This window comes from Anoplopoma fimbria, chromosome 14 (assembly GCF_027596085.1).
Source record: "Anoplopoma fimbria isolate UVic2021 breed Golden Eagle Sablefish chromosome 14, Afim_UVic_2022, whole genome shotgun sequence".
Taxonomy (NCBI): Eukaryota; Metazoa; Chordata; class Actinopteri; order Perciformes; family Anoplopomatidae; genus Anoplopoma; species Anoplopoma fimbria.
Window position 1 is genome coordinate 11,234,584 of NC_072462.1, and position 26,044 is coordinate 11,260,627.

At 39.0% G+C, this 26,044-nt stretch overlaps 2 protein-coding genes across 2 annotated transcripts; both read right to left on the reverse strand.

The window, feature by feature from the left end:
• Positions 1-2,507: 2,507 nt before the first annotated feature.
• On the reverse strand, positions 2,508-7,247 carry LOC129102786 (protein FAM240B). The gene is made up of 2 exons (XM_054613054.1): positions 7,126-7,247; positions 2,508-2,631 (listed from the first exon to the last, which is right to left on the reverse strand). The coding sequence occupies exons 1-2, from the start codon at positions 7,245-7,247 to the stop codon at positions 2,508-2,510; spliced, it is 246 nt and encodes an 81-aa protein (XP_054469029.1).
• A 9,540-nt stretch (positions 7,248-16,787) lies between these two features.
• tdgf1 (teratocarcinoma-derived growth factor 1) lies at positions 16,788-21,697 on the reverse strand. Its single transcript, XM_054612906.1, has 6 exons — positions 21,331-21,697; positions 21,155-21,210; positions 20,434-20,646; positions 19,424-19,538; positions 19,231-19,340; positions 16,788-18,074 (listed from the first exon to the last, which is right to left on the reverse strand). Exons 1-6 carry the CDS (start codon positions 21,351-21,353, stop codon positions 17,968-17,970), a joined length of 624 nt encoding a protein of 207 aa, XP_054468881.1. The 5' UTR covers positions 21,354-21,697; the 3' UTR covers positions 16,788-17,967.
• Positions 21,698-26,044: the final 4,347 nt, after the last annotated feature.

Below are 26,044 nucleotides of genomic sequence, written 5' to 3' on the forward strand. Positions count from 1 at the left end.
AGAAATGTCACTCAATCAGAGGTTACAAGAATGATCAGATCTCTTAAACCATCAAAAAGGATATATTTGCTGCTGATGTAGTTATGCTCAAATAATTTAGCATGACACTAACAGATCCCATGTTTTTTTTACCAATATCACTTACTGTTTAACAACCTGGTCACAGGATAGCGCCACTACACTAAAACCACTACAGTCAAAATCTTTGCCCAATATATAAATTAATATTAAATACAGTATGTGAATGGCTGCCTCATGTTGAAGATTATATATGGCTTGACCTCTCCCCTGCTCAGTTTGTTACCACAAGATCAACTGCATAACACAAGAGGTGCATCAAGAGGGGAATGCATTATCCCCCTCAGTAAAATGGCTTTCAGTCAGTCTGCATTCTCTGTAAAAGCTGCACTAGAATGGAACTCCATCCCTGTGACCACTAGAGAACTAGACAAACTTAAAGAAATGGTTAATTAGTACCCAGCTCTGTCGGCACTAGAACGTAACTGCGCTTACTTCCTTAATCTGACCGTGCTAAAGTTCCCTTTGTCTGTCCACTGTCCGTCTATCTTGCAATAGCCAGTCGACCCTCATTTACTGCATGCAAAAAAAAATTTTGTCCAGCTTTGTCAGACTGATTAATATATTTTAAATACTCTGCATGCTTTTATGTTTTGTGATTCTGCTCTGTATGTCTTTAGTGTCTAACAATGCAACATAATTTCATCTTTAGTCCATGTTTCTATTTACCATAATTATCCCTCATGTATTTGCTTTGCATGTGTTGATTTATGAGCCTGTGTTGCAGGTCTTAGGTAATAGTACTTGACAATGTAGTATCAGGATGTCCTGAATGTTTCTACTCATATTAATATTCCCTCTTTATTATTGTTTATGCATGCTTGTAGAAGGTAAATAATGCATAACCTTGTAATTCAATCTTATATTCAGTTTTTTAAGGGTGACATCTGTCCAGGGGATATACAGATGAAAAATAGATAACTCTGGCGTCTTTACAGGAATGTTTTATTAATGTGGACTGCCCTACCAAATGAACCAATAATTCTATCACTTTGTGATTACACTTTCACAAATGAAAGCAAAGTGTCTGAAGTGAAGTTTTTGAACAGTTTGAGAAAGAAGCATTGTCTAAATGAAAGAATCCAGCAGCTGGCAGTGACTGTCTGTCTGAGTTGATATGAAATAAATCCACTGAGGATGGTTATAGAAGTGTGTGTGTGTGTGTGTGTGTGTGTGTGTGTGTGTGTGTGTGTGTGTGTGTGTGTGTGTGTGTGTGTGTGTGTGTGTGTGTGTGTGTGTGTGTGTGTGTGTGTGTGTGTGTGTGTGTGTGTGTGTGTGTGTGTCAATCTTCAACAACTAACAAGCTACAGCTCTTTATCAACACACAGAGACTGATGAGGAGATAAGACACGGCAGGAAGTACAGACATCAGACTGGCCATGAGAGGCTCTCTAAGGACAGCTGCTGAACAGACAAAACAACACAGAGTCCGTTTTCTTATAAAATTACCACAATGTGACAAAAATGTGATATATTCCTTAAATTGAGTTAGTCTCCTCAGAAAAACTGTTGATGCTGACCTGTTTGCATAAAGAAAGAACTCTCTTTGTCCCAAACTCTTTTACAAAGAGTCTCTCTGTGTCTGATGTCTACTTTTTTAAATGTTTTGTTGTTTTTATTGGGAAGCATATGTACTGCAGTAATACAGATGTCTGTGGAGTGGATATCATTTCAAATGTTTAACCACAACAGAAAAACAACACAAGACAGTAAAAAAAAAAGCAGAAAAAAAAACCAAGCAAGCAAAGTAAAACAAAGAAAGAATGAAACACCATGGAGAACACAGATCAGGTGAGAGACAGATCACCTAGGGGTGATGAGGACCACTGGTTGTGTGGTGCATCTAAACTAGCGCTCGGTATCATTTGAAAAGTGACGATGCCAGTACCAAAACCAGTACCCTTAAAGTGATACCGATACCAATAGGTCTCTTCATTGGATACCAGTCTTGTGAATGGTAGCTGTGTGCGGGTGCTAATTGGCGCCAGTTTTATGCATTTTACAGGACTGACACAAGAAGGACCTAGACGAACTGAGCGCCGCCGCAGAGTGCGAGTGTGTTTGATACAGAGAGAATGTTCAATTGAATTTTTTTTTTTTTATTCAGCATTATTGTATTTTTTTATCAACATTGTTGAGTCTCTTGTTTTAGATATCAAAAAAGGAAGTTGTTGGCAACAAAATTAATATTGATTTGGTCTTATTTGGACTTTAAAAAAACAAGCTATTTGTGAGAAATATTTTGTATGGTTGTTATTTATTTCATAATAACGAATGTGGTTGTTATTGTTTCTCTCTTTCAGCTGCAAAAAATCGACTTGTTGTAAATGTGGAGTATTACAAATTTCAATGATACAAATGCCACTGGGAAAGCTGCTCCTCCCCTGCGAGCTGGTGGTGTGATCTTCTATCGGCTCGATCTGCTGCTTTCAGGGGGAATGGAGCCTCCTGAGGCTCTGCTGAGCTTTCTGAGCTCGTCTGATTCGCTCCTCGAAGAAACTCTGCTGGTGCTGATTCCTCTGATCCAACCTGACTAACCACTGCTCCCTCAGCCTGGGGGGGGAAGAGAAGAGAAGAGAAGAGAAGAGGAGAGGGAGAGAGGAGAGAGAGAGAGAGAGAGAGAGAGAGAGAGAGAGAGAGAGAGAGAGGGAGAGGAGAGAGGGGAGAGGGAGAGGAGAGGAGAGGAGAGGAGAGGAGAGGAGAGAAGAGAAGAGAGTCAGACTGAAAACAACATGGGTGCAGTAGTGTTCCTTCAGGAACCAGTGAGAGGAGGAGAAAGGATCCCAGAACTCATTGCTTGATCCATGAGTTTGAGGGTTCTCCAGGCACTAAAACACACATTATAGTGGTTTAGAAAACTATAAGAAAATCGTAAAATGATGTGGTTACAAAGTCATATTGGAATGGACGTAAGACAGAGGAATAAAGGCTTCCCAAGCATGTCGATGATAATACTCAGACAAAAGGAGGGTTTGGTTTTTTTGGGGGGCAATTGCAGGAAAGTGGAAGAATTTGATCTGCTCTATATCAGCACAAATACAGGCACCCAATGGTGCTAACACAGTGGTCTGACTGAAATGAATGAGGGGTTTGTCATACAATGCTAATGTAAGTATGAACAGCTTAAAGACTCAGTCAAACCAGCATTTGAAACAGCAAAATTTAGCAACAAAACAATTCATTTCAATGGAATACTAACTTGTTGTGAGGCGGCAACCTCCAGTTCTGCCGAGTGAACCCAAATCACAAGTGTCTAAAAACTTAGATTCTTTCTATATCCAGTAGGGGGCGCCTTCTCTCTTGATTTATTCCCTCAGTAAACATTGTAAACATGAGTTTATGGTCTCAGACTCTAGTTTCAAGTCTTCTTCAATACAGTATAATGTTCATTTAGTAAATGATGATCAATTTAGAATCAAACAGACCATAAAGTGGAAAGTTAATGTTATTGATAGATTGCTACCAGAGACGTATACTATATTACTCTTCCGCATTTCAAATATGGTAACTTCCGTTCATCAGTTGCAAAAAACAACAACATGGTGACGGGCCTAATCCAAGATGGCCACGGCAAATGGCCAAACTCAAGACTTCTTAACAGCGGACCACAAACCAATGAGTGAAGTCACTATGACCAGGTCCACTTCTTATATACAATCTATGATTAATGCTCCTATTAGCCACCAAGCTAGCTTACTTTCTGAATGGCTTTTTTAATAATATTCAAGTTCAAAGTGTTCAGCATACACACTCACAATAACAATGCAAACATGCAGACGTTTAGCAGGTATAATGTTCCCCATCTTAGTTTAGCAAGCCAGCTTGGCTAACATTTACTAATAGTACTGAAAATGTTGATGGAAAAGTGTTTAGTTCACCTAAAAGATTCATATTCATTTTTAGGTTACAACCATGAGAATCATACCACCAGATACCACTACTGAGACTCACACAGTTTATCCTCTGACCAGCGTCTGCCTATTTATTGGTTTCTATTTTTTTATCACCCTACATTAAAGGAGATAAAAGACATATTTTGCTTTAAGTAGGATGAATTCAGCAATTGGGAGGCCGAGAGGAGTGTGGGGTTTTGTCAGCACATCCGAGGCCAGTATTTACCCTGACACCATAACTCCTGGGCTTAAATTAATCCTGCAGACATCTAGTGTAACTTGATCTGCAGTCATTGCTGTCAGGGCTAATTGTGTTATAGACAAATGGGAACCGTGTGTGTGTCTGTGTGTGTGTGTGTGTGTGTGTGTGTGTGTGTGTGTGTGTGTGTGTGTGTGTGTGTGTGTGTGTGTGTGTGTGTGTGTGTGTGTGTGTGTGTGTGAGGCCGTGTTTGCTGTGACAGGATTAATATTGTTGCGTCTTTGTTAGCGGGCGTTTGTCTGTCAGCACGCTCCGTCGTGTGTCTGTTAATCTTCAGTCCATCCTCAGATATTCACACTGATCTCCCGGATTCAGATGTATAGCCGCGCAGCCTCCTAATCAACATTCTCAGGCTACTATGTGATGACAGACAGACGAACTGCAAACACAACCGAGGCATTTTTCCAAAACTAATCAAGTTATGACGGAGAGAGACGGGGACAAAGGCTAAGGACAGTAACTACATGCGTGTTTAGTGCGCTTTTCTTTCCCCCTCTCACCCAACGGTTCACACGTCTTCATAAACTCCCACAGAGCTTTGTTTTGAATTCCAGCCAAGATCCCAAAAGTATCTAAAGATACTGAGAACGTCTTCTAAAATGATCCACAATGTGTGCGTGGAATATTGCCATTTGATCAAATGATGCAGTCCCAGAGGTTTCATGGGGTTTGAATATTTCACTCAGTGTTAACATCACACGGCTTCGATGAAGAGCTGGAGCAACATGACACGGAATATATATGTGATGCTGTCAGAGCGAATGGAGAAACACAAGCTGCTAGTGCTGCAGTAATCCCCTGAACATAATAAAAGAAGTTCATCATTTACAAATCGTCAGATCTCTCTTTCTCTCATCGTTTGACATGCGTGTCTGAAGTTGCTACATTATAATGTTTAACTTGTTTAACTTTACAGTAAACACCCAATCGGGAGGTGGATGGCTGGACGTACAGAGATTGAAAGATTCTGTCCAATAAACAGTCAGCGATAGTTTCTTCTAGCCATGGCCATCTTATTCTTATTTTAGAGTCCAACTGTAAGTTCAATTCTCAAGGAAATATTCTTCAGTCTGGCCAGAGGGTGCAAAGATGGCAGAAGAATAACTTCAGCACTTGGCAGTTTAGTACCAAAAATAATGGTTTAATCACACATACTGTGGGAGACTGTGGCTCAGTGGCAGAGCAGGGTCGTCCTTCAATCAGAGGATCCGCAGATCGATCCTTAGTTTTTCCCTAGACCATTTCGATGTGTCCTCGGGCAAGACACTTAACACTTAACCCCCATTGCTCCCACAGGCTGTGCCTGCCGTGAATGAATGGGCATGAATGTTAGTTTGAGTCCTGATGTGCAGGTGGCACCTTGCATGGTAGCCCCTCCCATCAGTGTATGAATGGGTGATTGATGACATGTAGTGTTGAAGCGCTTTGAGTGGTCGTAGGACTAGAAAGGCTCATGCAGATGTAGTGCATTTACCATTGACCATCACCAACACTAATATCGTTAACACTAAGGCAACACACTCGCCTCTCTCACTCTGTGCTTCTGTGTCCACAAAACGTCTTTCTCAGACTAAAAAGCGGGAGTGCCTGATCCCAAAGTTTCATTGTTAGTTAGTTTTTTCAACAATATCTTGACAACATATGACCACTCTAATCACAGTTGTATGATAGACTAGCATCGCCCCTTTTCTTTATATTATCTATTCGTTTGACGTCTTTTCACCATGAGCTACAGCCGGAGGATGCTTGCTTCATACTTTGTATGGACAAGCTTGACAACACTCAATCTGACCGCTGTAACGTTAGAGCGAGGAGGACAATCTGTCAGAGAAAGCGGCGCTAGAAACATTCTCATCACTCTTTTTATGATTGTGTCCGTCTGACATACAAAAATCAGGAAATAAGAATGCGTCTAATACAAGCTTCTACTCCATTCTTCTATAGTGACGACGCCAGAGCTCTCTGAGAGTTCAGAGATTTTTTACTAAATATTGAGAGGCCGCAAAAAAAAGGTGGAATGCTCAGAAGTAAAGATGCTGGGTGCAGCGATTCTTCTCTAGAGCGGCTACACAAATGTTGCTGTTCAACTTTACACATTATGCAAGTAGGTCCATCACAATTTAGTCACAGCAAACGTAAAGAGTTAAAAATATTCTATCTTACCTTAAATACAATGGACCAAAAGTCATGAACTTAGCTTTCTCTTTGATATATTTCCCTGACTTAATACACACTGAGTCCATATTTGTAACTGAGTGTAACCGTGACGTTGAGGCAAATAAAATCCCACTGCTTTTCAGGTTGTACGGGGTAATGTTTTGCATTTGCATTGTGGACCATTTGCAACAGTGCCACCAATGGAAGAAGGTCTTACCAGAGATAAATGGGGATTCAATGGCATAATATGAGGAAACACCACAACATCTCTGTAATCATATTGAAAATAAATGTTATGCAGTTTGAATGTTATACTGATGGACATATTTAGCTTTTAAATAACGTTTTTTGATGACGATTTCAACTGACAAATCAATTTTTAAAGACTTTTCCAAAGACCCCCATGATGATCACAGCTATATTCAGTGTAACCTCAGCTGTTGTTATCTATCAAGGCTACTTGAGAGAAGCAAAGTAGTGAGAGATGTATCTCAAACCACTTCAGATTCCTGTCCACTTCTCAAATCTATTCTCACTCAGCTGTCTTGATATCCGAAAGCTCTCCAATCCACCCATAAAACATGGCGTGACAAAGGTCCAGAATTGGATTGTAATGAGACTTAAAGCTGACCACTTGTAAAAGTCTACCTTCAAGGACCACAGATTCAAAAGGGTTTGAAAAATGACAAATTTGAGGTGCAGCGTGATGACCTTCCTGTTAATAACTTTGCCGCTGACCGTTCCAGAGCGCTGCTCCTCCTGCGGTCCTCCTCCCCGTCCATCTGCTCGCCGTGCTGGACGATCTTCCTCTCCCAGAACGACATCAGCTTCTGCTTGTCGTGAATCCGAGCAGCGTTCATCACCTGGCAACGAAAGGAGTGAACTGTGGTAGCCAACGGACGGAAATCTCCTCTACAGGAAAAAAGTTTGTATTCTTGAAGAATGAGTAGTCCACAAAAATATGAGTTTTATGAAGCCAAATCAACTTTGGATACTTACTGTTGTTTTCCACCTTGTGTTTGACTTTGCTCTTGATCAGTCTCTGTTTTCTATTTTACTTTCAGTTATTCCTCTTCTCTTCTCTCCTGTTTTTCTTTTCACATCTCTTTGTTTCTCTTCTCTCCTTGTTTCTCTCTTTTCCTTTCTCCTTTATCTCCTCTCTTAACTCCTCCCCCTCCTCTCCACCTTCCTGTTTTAACGTCTCCCCCAGTTACCTTCTCTCCTCCTCTCTCCTCTCTGACCTCCCTTCTCGTCTTCCTTCCATCTCTTGTTCTATTCATTCTTCATCTTTCCTCCTTTACTCTCTTGTCCTTCCCCTCTTCCTTCCTTCCTTCCTTCCACATTCTCTCCTCTGTCGTCTTCTTTTCACTTGTTTCCCTCTTTTTCACGTCCTCTTTTAATGTTATATATTCTCTGTCCTCCCATTTCACTCTCCCTCTCCCTTATGTTCTCTTATATATGTGTGTCACTCTCTGACACACAAGTGTTACTCTTCTTCTCTTGTTTTGATCCCATGTGTCAGCTTTGGGATGGTGAAGTGTTGGTTTGTTTGGCAAGATCAGAATAAGGGTGGAGGAGGATTGTTTGTCACATGACCCTCCTCATATTTAGCCCTGCCTTTTCCCTAAAGAGTTCAAGGATTTTTCCTTAAATAGTAAACGTTCGTGGATTAGTTTACTGGCCAAGGGAAGTTATACTCTACTCTCTAGAGGGACAAAATAACCCTGATGTTGTCATAGGGATGACATCCAGGTTATGTCATCTTGGTGTTGGAGACCACATTTATAACAGAAAGCCAGTGTTAAAAACTGGATGTGTGGCATTTGACAGATGTGGAAAATTGCCATGCATTGGGTGTCTGTTGAGTGGCATGTAGGAGCTAGGTTTTTCGAGTTTGACCCATACAAAGTCAAACTAAACTCTGGATAATTTGGCCTCTGCTGCAGTTTTTGACCTTTTTGTTAAAGAAAATGTCTCTAACAATTACTTCAAAATAATGGAGTGACATGCTGAATCAACAACTTTTGCGCAACATGTTTTTTTTGTGTTTCTTCTTCTCCTGTATGGTTGTATGTTCAAATAGGTAACTACAGAGCGAAACCTGAACTCTTTGATTCAGAGAATCAGAAAAATTCCTTGATCTTTACTGATGATGATCTGGATTATTTTCTCAGATAATACTCTAAATTACAGCTGCTGGATGGACCTAACATTACAACATTACCGTTTTAAAAACAAATGTTTTGATTGTTTTGATCCTTCAAATAAATCAGCAGGAGGATGTTTCTGTTTAACTTAACATCCCTTCAGGTTACAGAGTGTGGACAATTAGATTTTTCTGTCACTGTTCATCTGTCCTCACAGTAGTATTATTACACACACACACACACACACACACACACACACACACACACACACACACACACACACACACACACACACACACACACACACACACAGTACTGTACATTACGAAACAGATGTCACATGGCTTAACCAATGGCACCAGGATCTAACCACAGCTTAGTCATCTTTACACTCGCTGTCACACCGAGATTGCTTTACTAGCCGCGTATCTGCACCCGTTCCTCCCCTTCCAGTGCCGGAGTCCATCCCCCCTCAGCCACAGTATGTAATCTTTTATATTATATAAGTTGTTTGTATGACAACAAGTGTTTAGGCTAAATCTAGACCATTAAGGCAAGTGACCCACAAAAACAAGGCAAATTAGCATAGGGGTTGTATTTATTCTATTAATTAAAGGTGTCATATTTAATATTCAGAGCATTAATATAGCAGCGAACATGTGAATATATAGTGCAGTAATGTCTACCTGAGCAGAGAATAAACTATTCCCCTGTGTGTGTAATCCTAACATCTCCTTGCTTTGCTGCCAAAGTTGGACCGACTGCACAGGTGCACACTGTTGGCTCTGTCAGCACTTTTACCATAGTTGTTGTTAGCACCGTTAGCTCCTAGCCACCAGCTCAGCGGTTCCCATGTTGAGAGCCGTTACAAAGCAGTATAAATGCTCCCAATCTGGCATATAACACCTGTAATTAATCATAGGTGAGTTTTGGGCATAACATGAATTAAACCAATCAGAATGTCATCTCCCATTCCCTTTAAAACCGCATTGCAATTCAAATGTTGGAGTCTGCAAAGAGGAAAAGCAAGTGGTTGTCTGTTGAAAAAACTGATATTCTTGTGTGTAAAGTGAAAGCGTGAGCAAACCATCTACAGGAGAGGCGGACCCTCCACTGTATCCAAATCCTCTGTCCCATCAACAACTCCATTTGACTACATGGGAGTAAAATCATTTAATTTAGGCAAAAAATACATTTCTAATACTACTGTTAGTAAAAGGTTACGGATTGAAATTAGTTTAGGGGGTCGAACAGCAAGTTGTGGCTGGTGGGCCTCAATTTTGGCATGTACAAGAATATCCTCTGGTTGCAAAAAGAAGTCCGATAGTATTTAGTATATGAGAAAATTACCCTACTTGTCACTTGATTTATTCCGTCAGTAAACATTGTAAACATGAGTTTATGGTCTCAATCTCTAGTTTCAAGTCTTCTTCAATACAGCATGATGTTCATTTAGTAAATAATGGTCCATTTAGAGTCAAATAGACCATAAAGCAGAGTATGCTTTTCTCGAGTCTGAGCAACTCTTTTTATTTTCACGGGGGCTTGTCTCTTGTTCCTGCCGAATTGATGTTGCTGCAACTGGACCTGCCAAATGGTTTGTTACACAGAACCGTCTGCTGAGCCATCATTTGAAACTGTTATGATTTAATTTAATGCTTGGCAGGTGATTAGGTGAACGGTCTGGCAATCAAACTCTTGCCAAAGCGAGTCGGGAGAAGAGCGGAAATGTTTTTCATACCGAGAAAAATCTACAGTGTCTTTCTTTATTCTGCTTGATAATGCACGCTATTGAAACATTTACGCTAACCTCTTCGTGACCCGCCATGCTGTTTAGAACCAACAGTTGCCTCTATGTGTCGTCTCAAACACTTAAGACACACCCGTAGCAGCTCCTCACAGGACACTAATTGGTCCATGCCCTGGCTTACCTGACACAAATGCAATACTTGAATCCTGACACGATAGATAATCGTGTGATATGTGATCCCAAGAGATCCTTAGGGCGATCTCGTCACATTGCGAGAATCTAGCTTCCGTCCAAGGTACAAGCCTCCTGACTACTGCACCAAAGTGATTTTGTATGGCACTTTGTTTTCTCCATAAATATTTTATGGAGAAAACATACACATCGCAGCACATCGCAGCATGAATAAATAGTCAAATAATACGTACAGATGTTAAACTTCCATTTCACAAATCTGATCATTTTCAACTTCGAAAAGCTTCCTGTGTTTACCGCGTCTAAAAATATTTGTGCCTTTCTGTTTTTTATCTGTCGATTGAAAACTGGGACATCTGGGCTTTCAGTAAATCATGTGCAATGTCAAGGTGAGAAAGATATTTTTCAAATTTAAAGAATAGATCGTCATCCCTTGATTAGAACACATAACTGCCTGTTCAGGTAAAGAGCAGATGCTGGCGGAACCTAACCCTTACTACAGAGAGGGTAGGCAGTAGGCAGGGCAGGGTCTGGTCCACACTTTACTGAAGAATCACCTGGTGACTTATTATTGTGAAATAACTAAATAAATCAAATGAACTGTAAATATAGCAAACTGACAATAAACAAATTCTAATAAACATAAATAAATATTACACGCCAAAAAGGAGTAGAAAGAAATAGACACATATACCCCTTCTCCATAGCTCAAACTATAAACTCAATATTTATCATATAAACCTTTCTGACTGGTGGTCTAAATTCCTACTTTAATTACAATTCCATCCTACGTAATAAAGTAATATTTTTTTCCCCAAGGTGTCCACGTTTAAGATCAGATAATCCTTTTATTATTTCTACAACTAGGGAATGTTCTGTCTTACAGCAGAAAAGGGGATACGAAAGCTCGAAAGTACCGTAGAATTGTAATACACATTTCACTTTATGTCAGCTAGTTAGCTTACTACGTAGCACTACCTTTAAAAAAACATTACCACTGAACATAATCAAGACAGCAGTTTTATTCCACAAAAATTGTATTTTGCAAAACTGGTAGTATAGAAACATAATATGTAGTGATGCAGGTTTGATTCTTGTTACTGTCACTTTCTCTCTCTCCCCCTCTCTCTCTCTCTCTCTCTCTCTCTCTCTCTATCTGTCTCATTAACACCACAGCTGCTGGAGTTAAGCTGTCTGTTAAAGTCACACACCGAGTGTGTTCCAAGACCTACTAATATACCCTAATAGAATTATCATCTAATGTCATAGCAATAACGTGATGCACACATGGCCAGTGTGTGTGTGTGTGTGTGTGTGTGTGTGTGTGTGTGTGTGTGTGTGTGTGTGTGTGTGTGTGTGTGTGTGTGTGTGTGTGCGTGTGTGTCCTTTCACACCCTGCAGTGGAAGCCTGTCCCCATGAATATTTTATTTTTTATTAATATTATATTATAGAAGTTTAAATGATTATTTAGTATCTCATAACTGAAACTTAATAAATAACTCAGCATTTTGAATTCCCTGCAGATCAAGTTTTAAAGACCGCTTAAAACATGCTGAGGCCCCAATTGCACTGAGACACGTCACAACAGGCGCGGTTGCTTCTAAAACGCCCGTTGGCAAAGTTTCTCGGGCAAAACAGCTAATGAGCGTGAGGAGCGGAAAAGAGTGCCAGGCTACCAGGCCCCGAGATGTGATTAACGGAAACAAAAAAATGGATTCAAGCTGACCTCAAGCTCTTGCTATTGTACTGCTGTTAGTTGAGGAGGAGGGAAAATACGGTATGTTATTCATCATAGGTGCTAATAATTAACTGCTCATATCAAACTTTACCATTGTCCATTTCTACCACATCAACCGGCATCAAATAGGATGAAAGTGGTTAAATACTAACGCCCACCTCCTGCTGGATTTGATCCACTGCCTGGGCCAATCAAATTTAGCAACGCCGCGCCTATCGCTGTACAGTTGAGTTTCTAGCGATGCATCTCAGTGTGATCGGGGCCTGAAGGTTACTGTTCAGACAAAAGGTAAAAATGTAAAAAAGATACACTCACAGTTGACAACTGATACCTTATTCAAATTACAGACATGACATTTAACTACATTACACTGATAGACCATCAGTATTGTTGTTGTTTTTCATTTCAGTTTGTAGTCGGAGGAAGTCTCCTTATGTTGAGGTCCACTAGAACAAAAATATATATTTTTTAGATTTTTGTAAATCCAAAACTTAGCTACACAGTGTACATAAATATATAGTTCTCATGTTTGTGATCAAAACACCTCTGACTCATCCTTTAACATATGTGAATGATCAAAAATAGTATTTTCACATAACTTCATTGTATATCCTAGGGAAGTTTGTGTGTGTGTGTGTGTGTGTGTGTGTGTGATGTGTGATGTGTGTGTGTGTGTGTGTGTGTGTGTGTGTGTGTGTGTTTGTATGTGTGTGTGTGTGTGTGTGTGTGTGTGTGTGTGTGTGTGTGTGTGTGTGTGTGTGTGTGTGTGTGTGTGTGTGTGTGTTTGTGTGAATCAGGTTTTGACGTGTGACTTCTTGTTGCTGCTGACAAAATCCTTCAACGGGCGAGTCAGACGGAAGGCATGACAAGACTTTGATATCATGTCACACACACACGCACACACGGACACACCGACGACTTATTCAAATCCATCCAAACCTCTGAACATCACGACAGAGATTAAAACAGCTGACAGTAGCGTGTCAGAGTTTGTGTTGGGGGTGAAACAAACAGGATGTCATTAAAAGACAGATTCCACTGGTCATGTATGTGTTTCAAACATTCTCTGGCTGTAAAATATTTTACAATACGGGGGTTAGTGAAATGAGACATAACAGGTGAGACTATACAATACAGAGCATTATACACCTGATGACATGACAGGATTTACACGTTGCACAATGCATGCATTGGGTACCTACAAAGCATACAGCGGGAGAGAAGCAAAGAATAGGTATTATGGTACAGGGTGTGCACACTGCCACAGAGCCCCTATGGGAAGTAATAGGGGGTCACAATAGGGGTTTTAAAAAAGCAAAGAATAAATGTGTGAATTTTCCCTACGTAGGTGGCGAGTGGTATCCCAGGTCCAGCCATTTTTTTTGAGTCTACTATTTCAGGCTGGTCTCATCGAGCATTCGTAGCTATACCTACACGAAAAATAATGCGACGGAATTCAGAAAATATCCCACAAAATGTTTCTGTACCCACATAATCATGAACAAAGTAGTATAAAGACTGCTGAAATAATGGGTCCAACAAACAGCGATGTTTCAGTCACAAAACCGCTGTTCGATCCCTGTGTAATACAAGAAGTCAACTTTGATGTTTTTCTCTCTTACCTTGTGTACATCAGTAACGGAACTTCCTTCTTTTTTTTTTTTTAAATCAAACGACGATCTTTATCTAAACCTCACAAAGATATTTTTTTTGCCTAAACCTGACTGAGTATTATATCTTTACCTAAACCTAACTAAGTATTTATCAATCTTTTCCTGAACCTAACTAAGTAGCTTTGTTGCCTAATCCTAAACAGGGTTAGGTTTTTTTTTTAAGGCCGTATGCATGTAAGGAGTACTTTAATATCCAAACCTTGTACAGTTCCTCTAAATGTGTTATCCATTATGATCCCAAAGTTTATCATCACACCTCAACTATGTTTAACAATCCAAGAATTCGACGTAACATCCCTTAATCCAGAATGTTTGTAGAGCTCTACACAAATGTATTTTTTATTGCCACCAATTGACTTCCTAGTGTACCCAAAAAAGGTTCCTCAATCAGGTAGGCCCATAAGGTGAACCTCTTCGATAAAAAACTGTTTCACTTTTACTTCGGATCAGGGACAGTGGTCTAAACTGTCAAAACATTTTTCATTAAAACAAAATAGGACTACATAAAAGAACCATCGGGGGTGGTCCTCTTACATGTGTCTATGTTGTGGGGGCATTGGGACAGAGCTTGTATCTTTTTTAATTAATCATCACACTTTTCCAGAATCTCTCTTCTACCAAAAATCTAAACTCAGTAACATAGATACATGGCACTTATTCATAATTGTAATTCCTAGAATTTTGACATGACTCTGAGAGGCTTTATACCTACAGAATCCCTACAGAATGTGTCGAGATGTTTCAGTGTGCAGCCTGTAGAGGTCAGTGCAGCGCTGATCTGCTGACTGTGTGTGTGTTTGTGTGTTGATGTGTGTCTCTCTTTGGGAGATTTGAGTTTCAGAACTTTAGAGGGAGGATATTTTTGGAACGTTCAGACATTTTGGTTGGTCCTCACTTCTCCAAAGGCCTGTTTAAGGATTCAGACTTGGTTTTTAGGGTCAGGTTAGGGCGGCATTTTAGTTGCGTACTGATTAGGGTAAGGGGCTTGGGTCCTCACAAAGACATTAAAGGGATGTGTGTGTGTTTATGTGTGTTATACATTTTACTGCCTTTGGGAGGAGTTTGAGGACATTTGAGGGATAAGACTTGGTTTCAAATTAAGGTTAGAATTGGTTGTAGATTGCAGTGACTTTAAATATCTGCAGTGTGCTCTCTCTGATTGCTCCTATCAGCAAGTTAAGTTGTTTGAGGAACCTAGGAAGATAAGAAACACACACTGACACTCACACAGTTTCCTCATCATTATATTTATCTCTTCACTTTCTCTCTCCCAGTTTATTTGCTTTGCTCAACACTGGAACTACAATGTTATTCACCTCTCTGAGCAGTAGCAGACAGAGCTGGAGTTGCAGTCTGATGATGGAATGTTGTGTTTTTTTTTCTCTCTCTCTCTCTCTTTCTCTCTGGGTTCATTAGTGTGGCGGTAGATAAAACATGGGGAGATGAAAATACCGCAGCGGGACAACTTAGGTATTGGATAAAGTCATTTAACTGTTCTCCTCTTATTCACATCCCCTTTAATCCCTTCAAATTTGCTCCTGTCTCCTGCTGTTCGGACTCCAGAAGCTCCACCATCCCAACCTGCAGCTCCTTAAATCTCATTCGATCCTGTTAGCCTCCTCTTGAGGAGATTGACCAACAAAACATTCAGGAACCAGCGGACAAGGTGCAGGTTTTAATCACATTTTCCGCTTTGTTCTTTAGCAATGTAATCTGTCCAATCATAACCCTGCCTTTAAACAAATTGTTATGTGGATAACAAAGGAGAGACTATACAGTCTGATCACTGAGGGATTCAACTGAGAGAAAAATACTTTCTCTTTGATAATGCCCCGACATGCGCGCACATTTCATTTCTAATTTATAGATTTAGGGGCTTACTTTGAATAGACCAGTGTTGGTGATTGTTGGAACAGCGGAATGAGTAACTAAAGCAGTTTTAATAAGCTTTATTGTGTTTCTGTTAAACTTGAATGAAGTGTGGTCCTGTAGGTAATATAACTATTTTCTGACTCAAAGTCCAGTGACTTTGATGAGAGCATATTATTTGTGTTTTGTATGGTAATGAATTCTGAAAAAAGTCCAAATACCTATTGATTTTATTTATTATATATTCACCTCAACGAACTTACCAAATAATTGCTTCGGAAACTGGGCGAAAATCAGCAAGTCCAACCAGATGTCATGTTTCCATCACTGCTAATCGGAGCAGGAGGTGATTAATACTTGCGACTTCTGAGTAATTTGTCCCGGGAATAAATGCAGACTGTAACATTCCCCACTGAAGTCAAAATCCAGATGTTTGTTTTTTGACCAGTGGGAAAAGGTACATCTACTCAATAGAGTATTTCCATTTAATGTTACTCCATAATTCTCATGTACTACATTTCACAGGGAAATATTGTACTTTTTACTGCACTACATTTATTTGACAGATATAATTACTCATTACTTTAACAATAAGATTTAGCATGTAAAAATAGCAATATTCCCTATTTACTAAAATAACACATTGTTAAGATTAACCCAGAAGTTGTGAACCATTTTGGTTGTGCCCCTTCATGAAGCAGTGCATAAACTTTTGAGTTGTTTGCAGTTCTACTAAAAAGAGATTTTCCTGCTTAACTTCTCACTTGGTTTAACTTGAATAACAACAAATATTATAGAAAAGTCCAAAAATGAAACAAACATCTGCAGCTGAACCTTTTCATCTCTCCTACCTTATCGATCATATCATGGCCCCTCAGTTAATTCATTTTTGCGACGCTTTGAGGGGCATTTTTTAAGTGGTGTCACCATGTTTCCAGATTCAACAATACAGTGATATACATACTTGACAAAGCATTAACAGTAGATAACAAATGGCAATGCAAAAAGTACCCTTTAGGCTAATGCACGTATTACTTTTATTCTGCCAGTAAATTTTAGAGCAGCGAGCTGAAGCAGCTGGCAGGCAGACAAGCTGCAGAACAACAGCTGATGTGTTTGTTTAAGATAAGAGAACAGCTGATAATCAATACAAACCTCATCAATAAACTCTGGAGATAAGAGACAGGCAGAGCTCCCACTGAAAATACCTGCAGATAACTGAGATAGAAAATTACAATTCTCTCTCTCCAACGATTGTTTAAAAGAGAAAAAAAACAATTAACACTTACTTTGAAACTTGATTTGATAATTGAACCCAGTGATTTTTTAAATATTAAAAAGTTCCCTTTCATGGTACCCCCAATGTCACATGTGTTTTAATTGACATTGTTTTAAACAATTTCATAAACACATGTTTATATACGCAGGACAAAATGTCACATCAACTCACAGTTTGTGCAAACAGACAGAAGACATAAAGTTAAAAACAAGAAAATGTCTTCTTTTACAAAGAAAAAAAATCACAACAGGCATCAGAGCCTAGATTTACAAAAAAACATACTTTTCATAAAAATCTTATGTACAGCTTCCGTCATATACACTTAGTTCTTCGAATCATCATAGACACACAGACGAAGTCTCACTGGACTGAAAGGTTTAAAGACACAAAGACGCAGAGTTAGGACTTCAGTCGTGGCTACTCACTGTTAAACTGTTAATAGAGACATGGTCATGAACTTATGTGTGAAGTTAAATGTTCTAATATGCAAGCAGAGTGATGTATTTTAAAGATATTTACACACATATCCACATTTCTTGAGACAAGAAGACCTGCTATGTGAAAACTGAGTTTCACATAGCAAGTTCAGCTGCATTTTTCATGTTCCAAAAAGCGTTTTCTTGAAAATGTTAATGTTGGTCCAGTGATTCGGTTCAAGTCCATTCAACCTTCAGTCCCCTGCACATTTCATGGGCTCATCTTTCAGACCACAACTTAGCAGATGGTCCCCATAAACCGCAACAATGCAGAGGGTCCCCATAAACCAGACAAAAAATCCAGATATTCAGTTTTTACACTTGAAAGTAGGATGATGTCTGGAAACCGATCTTTACTCCTGAAGAAACAGCTTGAGTAATCTTGCATAGTCCACAGCTCAGCGTTTCACATGAATCTTAGTGTTGGTGTCCAGGATCTGATTTTTTTCTAAACATCAGACGAGGAGAAGCAGAGGAAGAAGCAGCACCAGATACAGGAAGCAGCCAGGCCCAACTGTCCTGACAGCTGACGAACGATACCAATGTACCTCCTCCGAATCATCTGGGAAATAGAAAGACAGAAAAGTAGTAATTATTGTATCGTACACATTTCAGTACACTTTGTGGTTACTATTGTGTGGTGTTGTTAGTATTAAGGCTACTATATATGTATATATGTGTTTAGTATTCAAGGTTTTTAAGGGCATCTGTCGACACTGCATTTGTTTTTGTATTTCCTTTTGCTGCAGTCATGTAAACATGCCCTCCTTTAGTTACTGAGATATATGGTATTTTATGTAAAGCACACCAAGGGATTTTTTTTGCAATTGTAGCAAATAATATTCTGATAAATATGGTGGTGTACCTCAAAAGTGTAAAGTCTTTTCTGTTTTGCTTTTTCATACTGACCTTTCATAAAAATGCATTTATTGAAAATATCTGGATCCCTGGTAGATACCATTGTATTTGTTGTATTTTCCCATGTAAATAACTTTTTTACACTGTATTTTATTAAATGAACTTCCATCGTAGGAGGTTAATTTAATTACACATCAAAATTTGATTAACAAATATTTGCAGAGCTTCCTGTCATGCTGGATAAAGCCCTAACAAGCTCAGCCAATCAGAGGGTTAGAATAGCCTGCATGTAGCCTAAGAGGCAAACCACAGGTGAGATAAAGCATTTGCTGCTTCTCGGCTCAGCTTATTGTGGAGGTAATGTGTCCTTATTGTGGGATGTTTGCGTAGGAGCTGACGATCATGAGGGCGTTTTGCATTTCAAAATAAAAAGCCTTGAACTGTTAATGAGTGGGCGGGGCTTGTTCTCCTTCAGAGGTGGATATACACTCAGTGGGAGTTTACCGTGAACACCCGGGTTGTTTTTTTTGTATGGGGTGAAAAGTGTGACGAGCCGGCGGGCGTCGCCTAAACCTTTGCTGTTCATTCAACTGAAAAACATTAGGGCTAGTGAGCAGACAGCATGGAAAACTACAACAATATCTTCACAAGAATGAATGATTTAGTCTGTGCAAGTCCTTGAACGCACCACAGGGACAGGTTTCTTTTAAAGCAAAATCTGCCCTCCGTAACCAAATGCTGATGGCAAAAAAACTTGTAAACCCTAAATACAGCCTAAAAACTGATGGATGATCTGGAAAATGATCCCTTGTAACAGCAGAAAAATGTAGAAGTGACTGTGCCTGGTGTGTTCATCTTACCACAGTCTTTATGGAAGACTTCAGGGAAGCAGTGCAGAGTGCCGTAACCGCAGCGACAGTACGAGCATCCTTTCTGAACCCATTCACCATGAGGAATGGAACCACAGCTCCTACGGGCAGAAAAACAAAATATGAACGACTGAACTAAGGAAACAATAGCTGTGTGATGGTGGTGATTCAGAGCTCTGCTTACCTGATGCGTTGGTCGTACTCACAGCTCCTCCCCGTGAAGAACGGAGGGCAGGCGCAGAAGCTGCCCAGGATACAGGTTCCTCCGTTCTTACAGCAGCTACGACTCTGCTCAACACCTGTGAAAAAAAGACGTTTGAGTTCCAATTGAAAGCATCTCAAACAATTTATCTATTTTCTTCAAATAGAATACTCAACACATCCTCTACTACTGTTAGCCCCAGCCTGCATTGTGCAACCGGGTCCTCAGACCTCAGGTTGAGACTCTCTCTGCCTGTATCTGCGTCTGTGAGATAAACCAGAGTCTCCATCTGGCAGAACATTCCTGTCCTCTGCTTCACATCAGCAGGCAAACACTGAGAGTCTGAACAAACTCTGAAAATAACAGAGAAACTCTAAAACTAACTGACAGTAGACTCGTCCATCCGTCCGTCACAACTTCTACTTTCAGACGTTTGCTCTAAGAGACAGAAATTAGAAACTTTTGAATCTTTCGAAGCAGATAAGAAAGAATTAAAAAAAATAGACTACCTTCCAACATCTTTTGTTTGAAAATCCTTCTGACTTTTTATTGTTTTGCTATAATGAATGTAACATTAGCAGCCCCCCTGTGTTACTTTAATTATTTTATCTGAATCACTTAGTTTTTCAATAAAGAAGAAGTCTAAACTTGTTTTAATACTTGTGGACTTAATGCATTAACTTTCCTGTTCTAAAAATGTGCTAATAATAATATAAATAATATTGCTATGTCACCTATCAGAAATCCAACCTTTGCGCTCCTCTGCTAAATCTTTTTTTCTAAAAACAAGGCTTAAAAGATGGGAAAGTTTTTTAAATAAAAGATGATTATTTGTGGAAATATTTTAAAGTGACATTCTTTTTGCAGTGCATAAACCCTGGGTCAGTCTGTTTTGGGTCAAGTGGCTTTCTTCCTCATTTTTTTTTTTTTTTTTTTTTTGGGGGGGGGGGGCGGCCTCCATCTGTGCATACAGAGGTGAAGTGTGAACTTACTGCCTGTGAGGCCGATGAAGGGCAGGACGGCGCTGGCATCACGGTGTTTACGGTCCCCGCTGTTTGGTGAGTTCACCTGGGTAAACTGGCCCAGGAAGTCCTGGGAGGGCTGCTGGGGTTTCACCACCACAGAAGAAGATAAAGAGGGTGATAAAGAAGAGGATGGGGAAGAAGAGGGGGTCTGGCCTCCACCACAGTCATCTCCTTCACAGCCTGAGAAAGAAAAAGGCAACAAACTCAGATTAAATCCAGAAATTCGAAAAAAGTCCAAAAGTTTGAATGGGATGTAAAATGTGTCCAAAAACCTCAAAGATGTACCTTAATTTGAAATATTCAGTTCAGGAAATGTTAAATAAATATTGGTTGGTATGAGAGTTTTTGCTTTATATTTGACCCCCAAAACATAAATTCAACAGTGGCAGTTGCTGATGGTACTGAGGCAAAGTTTATTCATTTCAAATCAAAGACTTAATTTGACCCACATGACCGAAAATTGAAAAGATAATAACACCTAAATGATGTGTTTTCCGATTTAATTCATTTTTAGGTTTGAGTTATTTAATTTGATTAAATTCAGAGGCTCTGCTAGAGACAGTGTTTCTGTTTTAACAGATTTCACTGTACTTTTGGGATTCACTCATAAAAAGACTCCAACAGTTTCTCCAACATGAAATAAATCAGCAACGAGCACAGAAGTGTGTGTGATGAATGATGCACAGACCTGCAGCAGGCAGAGCAGCAGCAGAGTGGAGACAGGTCGCTGCACAGAGCACCATCCTGAAAATAATAATAAAAAAATGTTAAATCCCTTTATCAATACTAAGTCTCTGAATTAAAACAAAATTCGTTTGTTTGTAAAAGAAAGTTTAAAAAAACAAATTTGGTCTCCAGACTCACCTGATCAGCTGCGTCCAACTCATTTTACCGGACAGACAAACTCTGTAGATGTTCCTTCACCGTCTCAGCTCAACTCTGCAGAAAGTGTTTTAGGTTTAATAATCCTGGTGCAGACAAATGGTATCAATTAAGATTTCCTAAACCGAGAGTCTGCATGTGTGTCTTTCCAAAAGGAAGGTTGAAGTGTCCATAAATAAAGTCCTATTCCTGAGACGACACCGGGTGTTTAGAAACCAAAGAAGGCTGGAAGCAGGACAGAAGAAGGACAGAAGCAGCTCCTTTAGAAGCAGACAGGACTCAGTGGAATCAGGGATCAGTGTCTTCAGTCTGTGGCTGTTAGTTTCCTCTGAACACTCCTCTCTCTCTCTCCAGGTGACTCTCATACAGGGGGGTGGGGTCCGGAGGCCCCGCCCACACCCGATCGCTCTCTGTTTCCGTCTGTCTGACGTGTTCAGGTGGAATCAACAATCAGGGAAACTCTCCTAAAACTCCATTGTATAGTAATAATAAACTTTTTGAGGTACATTTCGCATCTTTTACCTGCAAATGTATCTTACATCAGGCAGAGTGCATTTATAGTTCTCAAGTAGAATCTTAACCCTTATGCCAAATGAAAAAGATTAATCATATATTTTAAATAAGTACTTCCTGTAGCCACTGAAAAAGCTATATTTACTTTTTTATGTTATTGGTTTTTTTTATTTGATTATAGATATATTCAAATATCAAGGTCAATTATAGATACCTTATTATTTATATATAATTCAACTTATTTACCTTGTTTCCAACTACTGCCATTCTGAATTGTGTAACAATGTCTAAAATGACTATTATTGATCAATGGACAACAATGAAGAACTTGCTGCCTTCAATTTAGTGTGATTTTATTTCTAAACCATTCTGTACACGAATGTAAAATGCATTTATGTGTCCACTAATGCTGTTGACTAATGTATAACAGGCCTTATAACATTAATGTTGTATGTATAATGTATAAAGTTTATAATCATATTTACGTTCAACTAGAAAGTTGTTGTAGTTGGTTAATGTTCCTCTCCCTCTTTTTCTCAGCTTGCCTCCACCTCCACCCTCTCTCTCTCTCTCTCTCTCTCTCTCTCTCTCTCTCTCTCTCTCTCTCTCTCTCTCCCTCTACTCCCACCTCACTCGCCCATCCAGTCCTGCCTTCACATGTTAATTACCCAGAGTCACCCAGCATGTCCCTTCTTCTGCACTGCAGACACCGACACAAACCTTTATTCTTCATTTTCCCGTTATGCACACATGCCTTCCTCTACTACATCACTTTTACCACAGCAGTGTATAATAATACAGTACAAAGACCTTTTAAATAATTTCCTCCCATTACATCTCTTTACCGTTACAAACAACACAGTTAAAAAGATTGATTTCTGCATTTTAGTCAAAGTAAAATGTCCTTTAACTGTATAAATACTTCAATAAATAAATAAAGGATCGCTACTTCTCCAGCAGAATTTGATTTCTTGGAGCATGAAAAGGGCAATTTTCAGGAAATAAACTAATAATGATTCATCGTAGGTGTCTTAAATTCATAAAAGATTAACCAGAAAGTTTCTCGGAATTAATGTGGTACTAATTCTAAAGAAAATAGAGACCAGGTTTCTAAGAGATTTGTTTGCTTATTTCCATTAAAGAACAGGTCCAATAAAAAATTACTTACACAAATAAATTTGAACATCTAACTCAATAAATACAACTTATATTTCTATAAATAGAAGACATCTGTACTGCCAGGTAGATTTGAGTTAAACAGGACCCAGTTTTTCTAAATGGCTTCCAGATATCTTCATGGATTAGTTGACATCTCTTAATGTGTATGTTTTTTTTTTTCCCCAGACGCCAATATTAGACCTATCTGGGTTATTTAAGGCTTGAAGTAGCTCAACTGGATTATCAACAAGTATTTGCACCAGAAGACGCATTTTAAAAAATCATATAGAAATCATATATCTCTCTTTTTTTAAAAGGTTGGATCATTACCAGATTGTGGTTGTTGGTTCTTGAGGAAGAATTGCACTTCTTATCACTTGGTCTGACATTGCAAAGAAATATACAATTTAATGGAGAGCGGTAAAGACATTTTTCAAACATACATTTTCACCTTTTTTCCAATCTGTTCTGCTTATCAATGATGAATTACTAGTCAGGTGCCTTTTTTCAGGTGTGTACATGCATTTATTTTCCCCTTTTCATTCCTTCCCCTTTCTTATACATTTAAAAAAAAAATCTTAAATGTAATGAACCAGTCAAAGAATAAAGTCATTAAATGTGCCAGAGTTTTGTTGAGCATGTTGACTCTTCCTGAGCAGAGTGAGCAGCAGCTTCATCAGTGTGTTAGGTGAAGATGAATGAGCAAAGATAAACCTTTCTCAGACAATCTTTTTTTTTAAGGGGTAGGGTATCTGGATCCTTAGATTTAGTTTTATTTGGAGTAAAACCAGAAGAAAACCCCTCCTCCCCTCCATTCAGCCCGTGTTAATCTGTCCCTGCTTTGACCACAGAGGCACAATCAGAGGTGGAAATGGGTATTTTGTAATCTGCGCAGCATCACAATGCAGTCTGATCTCATGCTAATACACAGCAGGAGAGTCAGCAGCAGGAGGGAAAACCTGACCTGAACACAACAGGAAATCTGCATGTGAAAGCTGCCAGACCGCCGCAAGACACCGAAGGGGAGAGGAAGACGCGGATATAGGAGAGGAAGCACGGCTTTAACTCCACGTGATGATGCAAAGAGAGCGGTGGATGTCTTGTTTCCTCACTGCTGGTGGGCACTAAAGCAAGTCTTTTTTTTATCTGAACAGCAAATCTTCCAAAATACTCAAGCCCTATTTTAGATCATGTACCCCAAAACTGTCCCCAAACAAAAACAGCTATATAAACCAATATCTGAGATTCTTATTAAAACCATCATGTTTAATTGTTCCTCTCCCTTTATAACACTTCATATATATAACACAACATATGTTACATGTGAACTCAAAAAATCTACCGTTACAGTCTCGTCTAACGTGTTCAGCTGGAATCAACATGACGGAAACTCACCCTAAAAACTTATAAAGTTCAGCAAATGTTGCAGTTAGCATGTAAAATATATTAATTGAACAAAGTGCATTTTACCACTTTCCTGTAAAGAACCATTTAGGGTTAAAATGCTGAGGAAAACAGCAACATTTTTAATCAAAAGCATCTTATTTACTGAAGATGTTCAAATATTTCTAAGAAATAGTTTCACAAGAGTGTAATATCACGGCCAGAGGCGCCTGAGCAATTGGAGCAAAGTTATGGTTTTGAAACCCCACTTTTGTCTTTTTAAAATAGACTTAGTCCCCAATCCCGTGAAAATATTTAAGCTGTCTATATCGATGATCTGTTTGCTATTCAGAAATAGCCCTTTGAGTTGGTCACTGGTCGTTTCTCACGGCATGCGTTGGCTGTTAATCCCGGGTAGGAAACATGCCGTTTGTCTTAAAGTTGGGGGTTGGTAATGTTGAGAAAGTATAGCAAGAGAATGCTAGATTAGAAAAATTATCCAAATCTAAAAAACCCAGCCCAAAAAAGTAGCTAATAGCACTAGCTCCATAAGCACATTGATTGTATTATTTGGGGTGTAGTGGAGGGGTAATCCATTGGGTTAGGTGGTGTAACAGGGCAAGACTTTTTTTATTTTTTTTTTTCAATAGCCAATTATGAATCTTTCCAAGTTTGCTGCCCCATTTTTAAAAATGAAACCAGGCACTGGCCAAACACGAGGGAGTATAAATGAAATTTAAAAAATATATATAGTTATCATAATGCCTAAATACAAATAAATGCTCATTTAGGTCCTCCTTTACATTAAACATATCTCTTGAAAATATATTTGACTCAATTAGTTTATGCTGTACTAGATTTAGATTTAAATATGTGTAATTTCTCAGAATTTTATAAAGAAATATCTTAACGTGGTAATTTACAGCCACACATTTATCAAGAAAATGGTCTGATGTCAAGAAGTTAAATAACAATGACTTTATTTGTGCTTAAACATTATAGAATGAGACTTTGCAGTAAAGTTACTTTTTTTTAATGTATTAATTATATCCTTTTTCATTATTTAGACATTTCTTGTTTTTTGTTGTTGTGAAAGTCCATTTAGATTTTTCTTTTGAATTAATCTTTTACATTTTCTTATTAGATTGGATGTGTAGTGAATTTTACATAAAGGTTTTTTTAAAAAAAAAAACAATAAAGCAGTGAGTAACTGCAGTTCACTCTAAAACCAACCACAACTTTTTTTTACCTGTGTAGCCAAAGCTTATGGAGCTTGTGTATGCTGTAAAACTTTACAGTCATACAAACTATGTGAGGAGCTCCACAAAGGCAGAGATGGACCACCGTGAGTCTGTGTCTCCATCTGGTGGCTGATTTATAAATCACAATCGACATACAACTTTGATGCTGGAAAAATTAAAGGGGTCAGTTGACTGCATTTCATTTACCCGATGCTTCAAAATATATTTTGAGCATCGATCAACTTGACTGACAACAACTTAGCATTAGTTTAAGAAATTGTGAGCTTCGCTAGAACCCCCTAGAGGCTCCAGTGTTCATTACAGTCACACAAAATCACCTACAGGAACATGCAGTTTGACCTCTGCATTTTAATCCATAATAAGCAGGTTCATCATCTCAG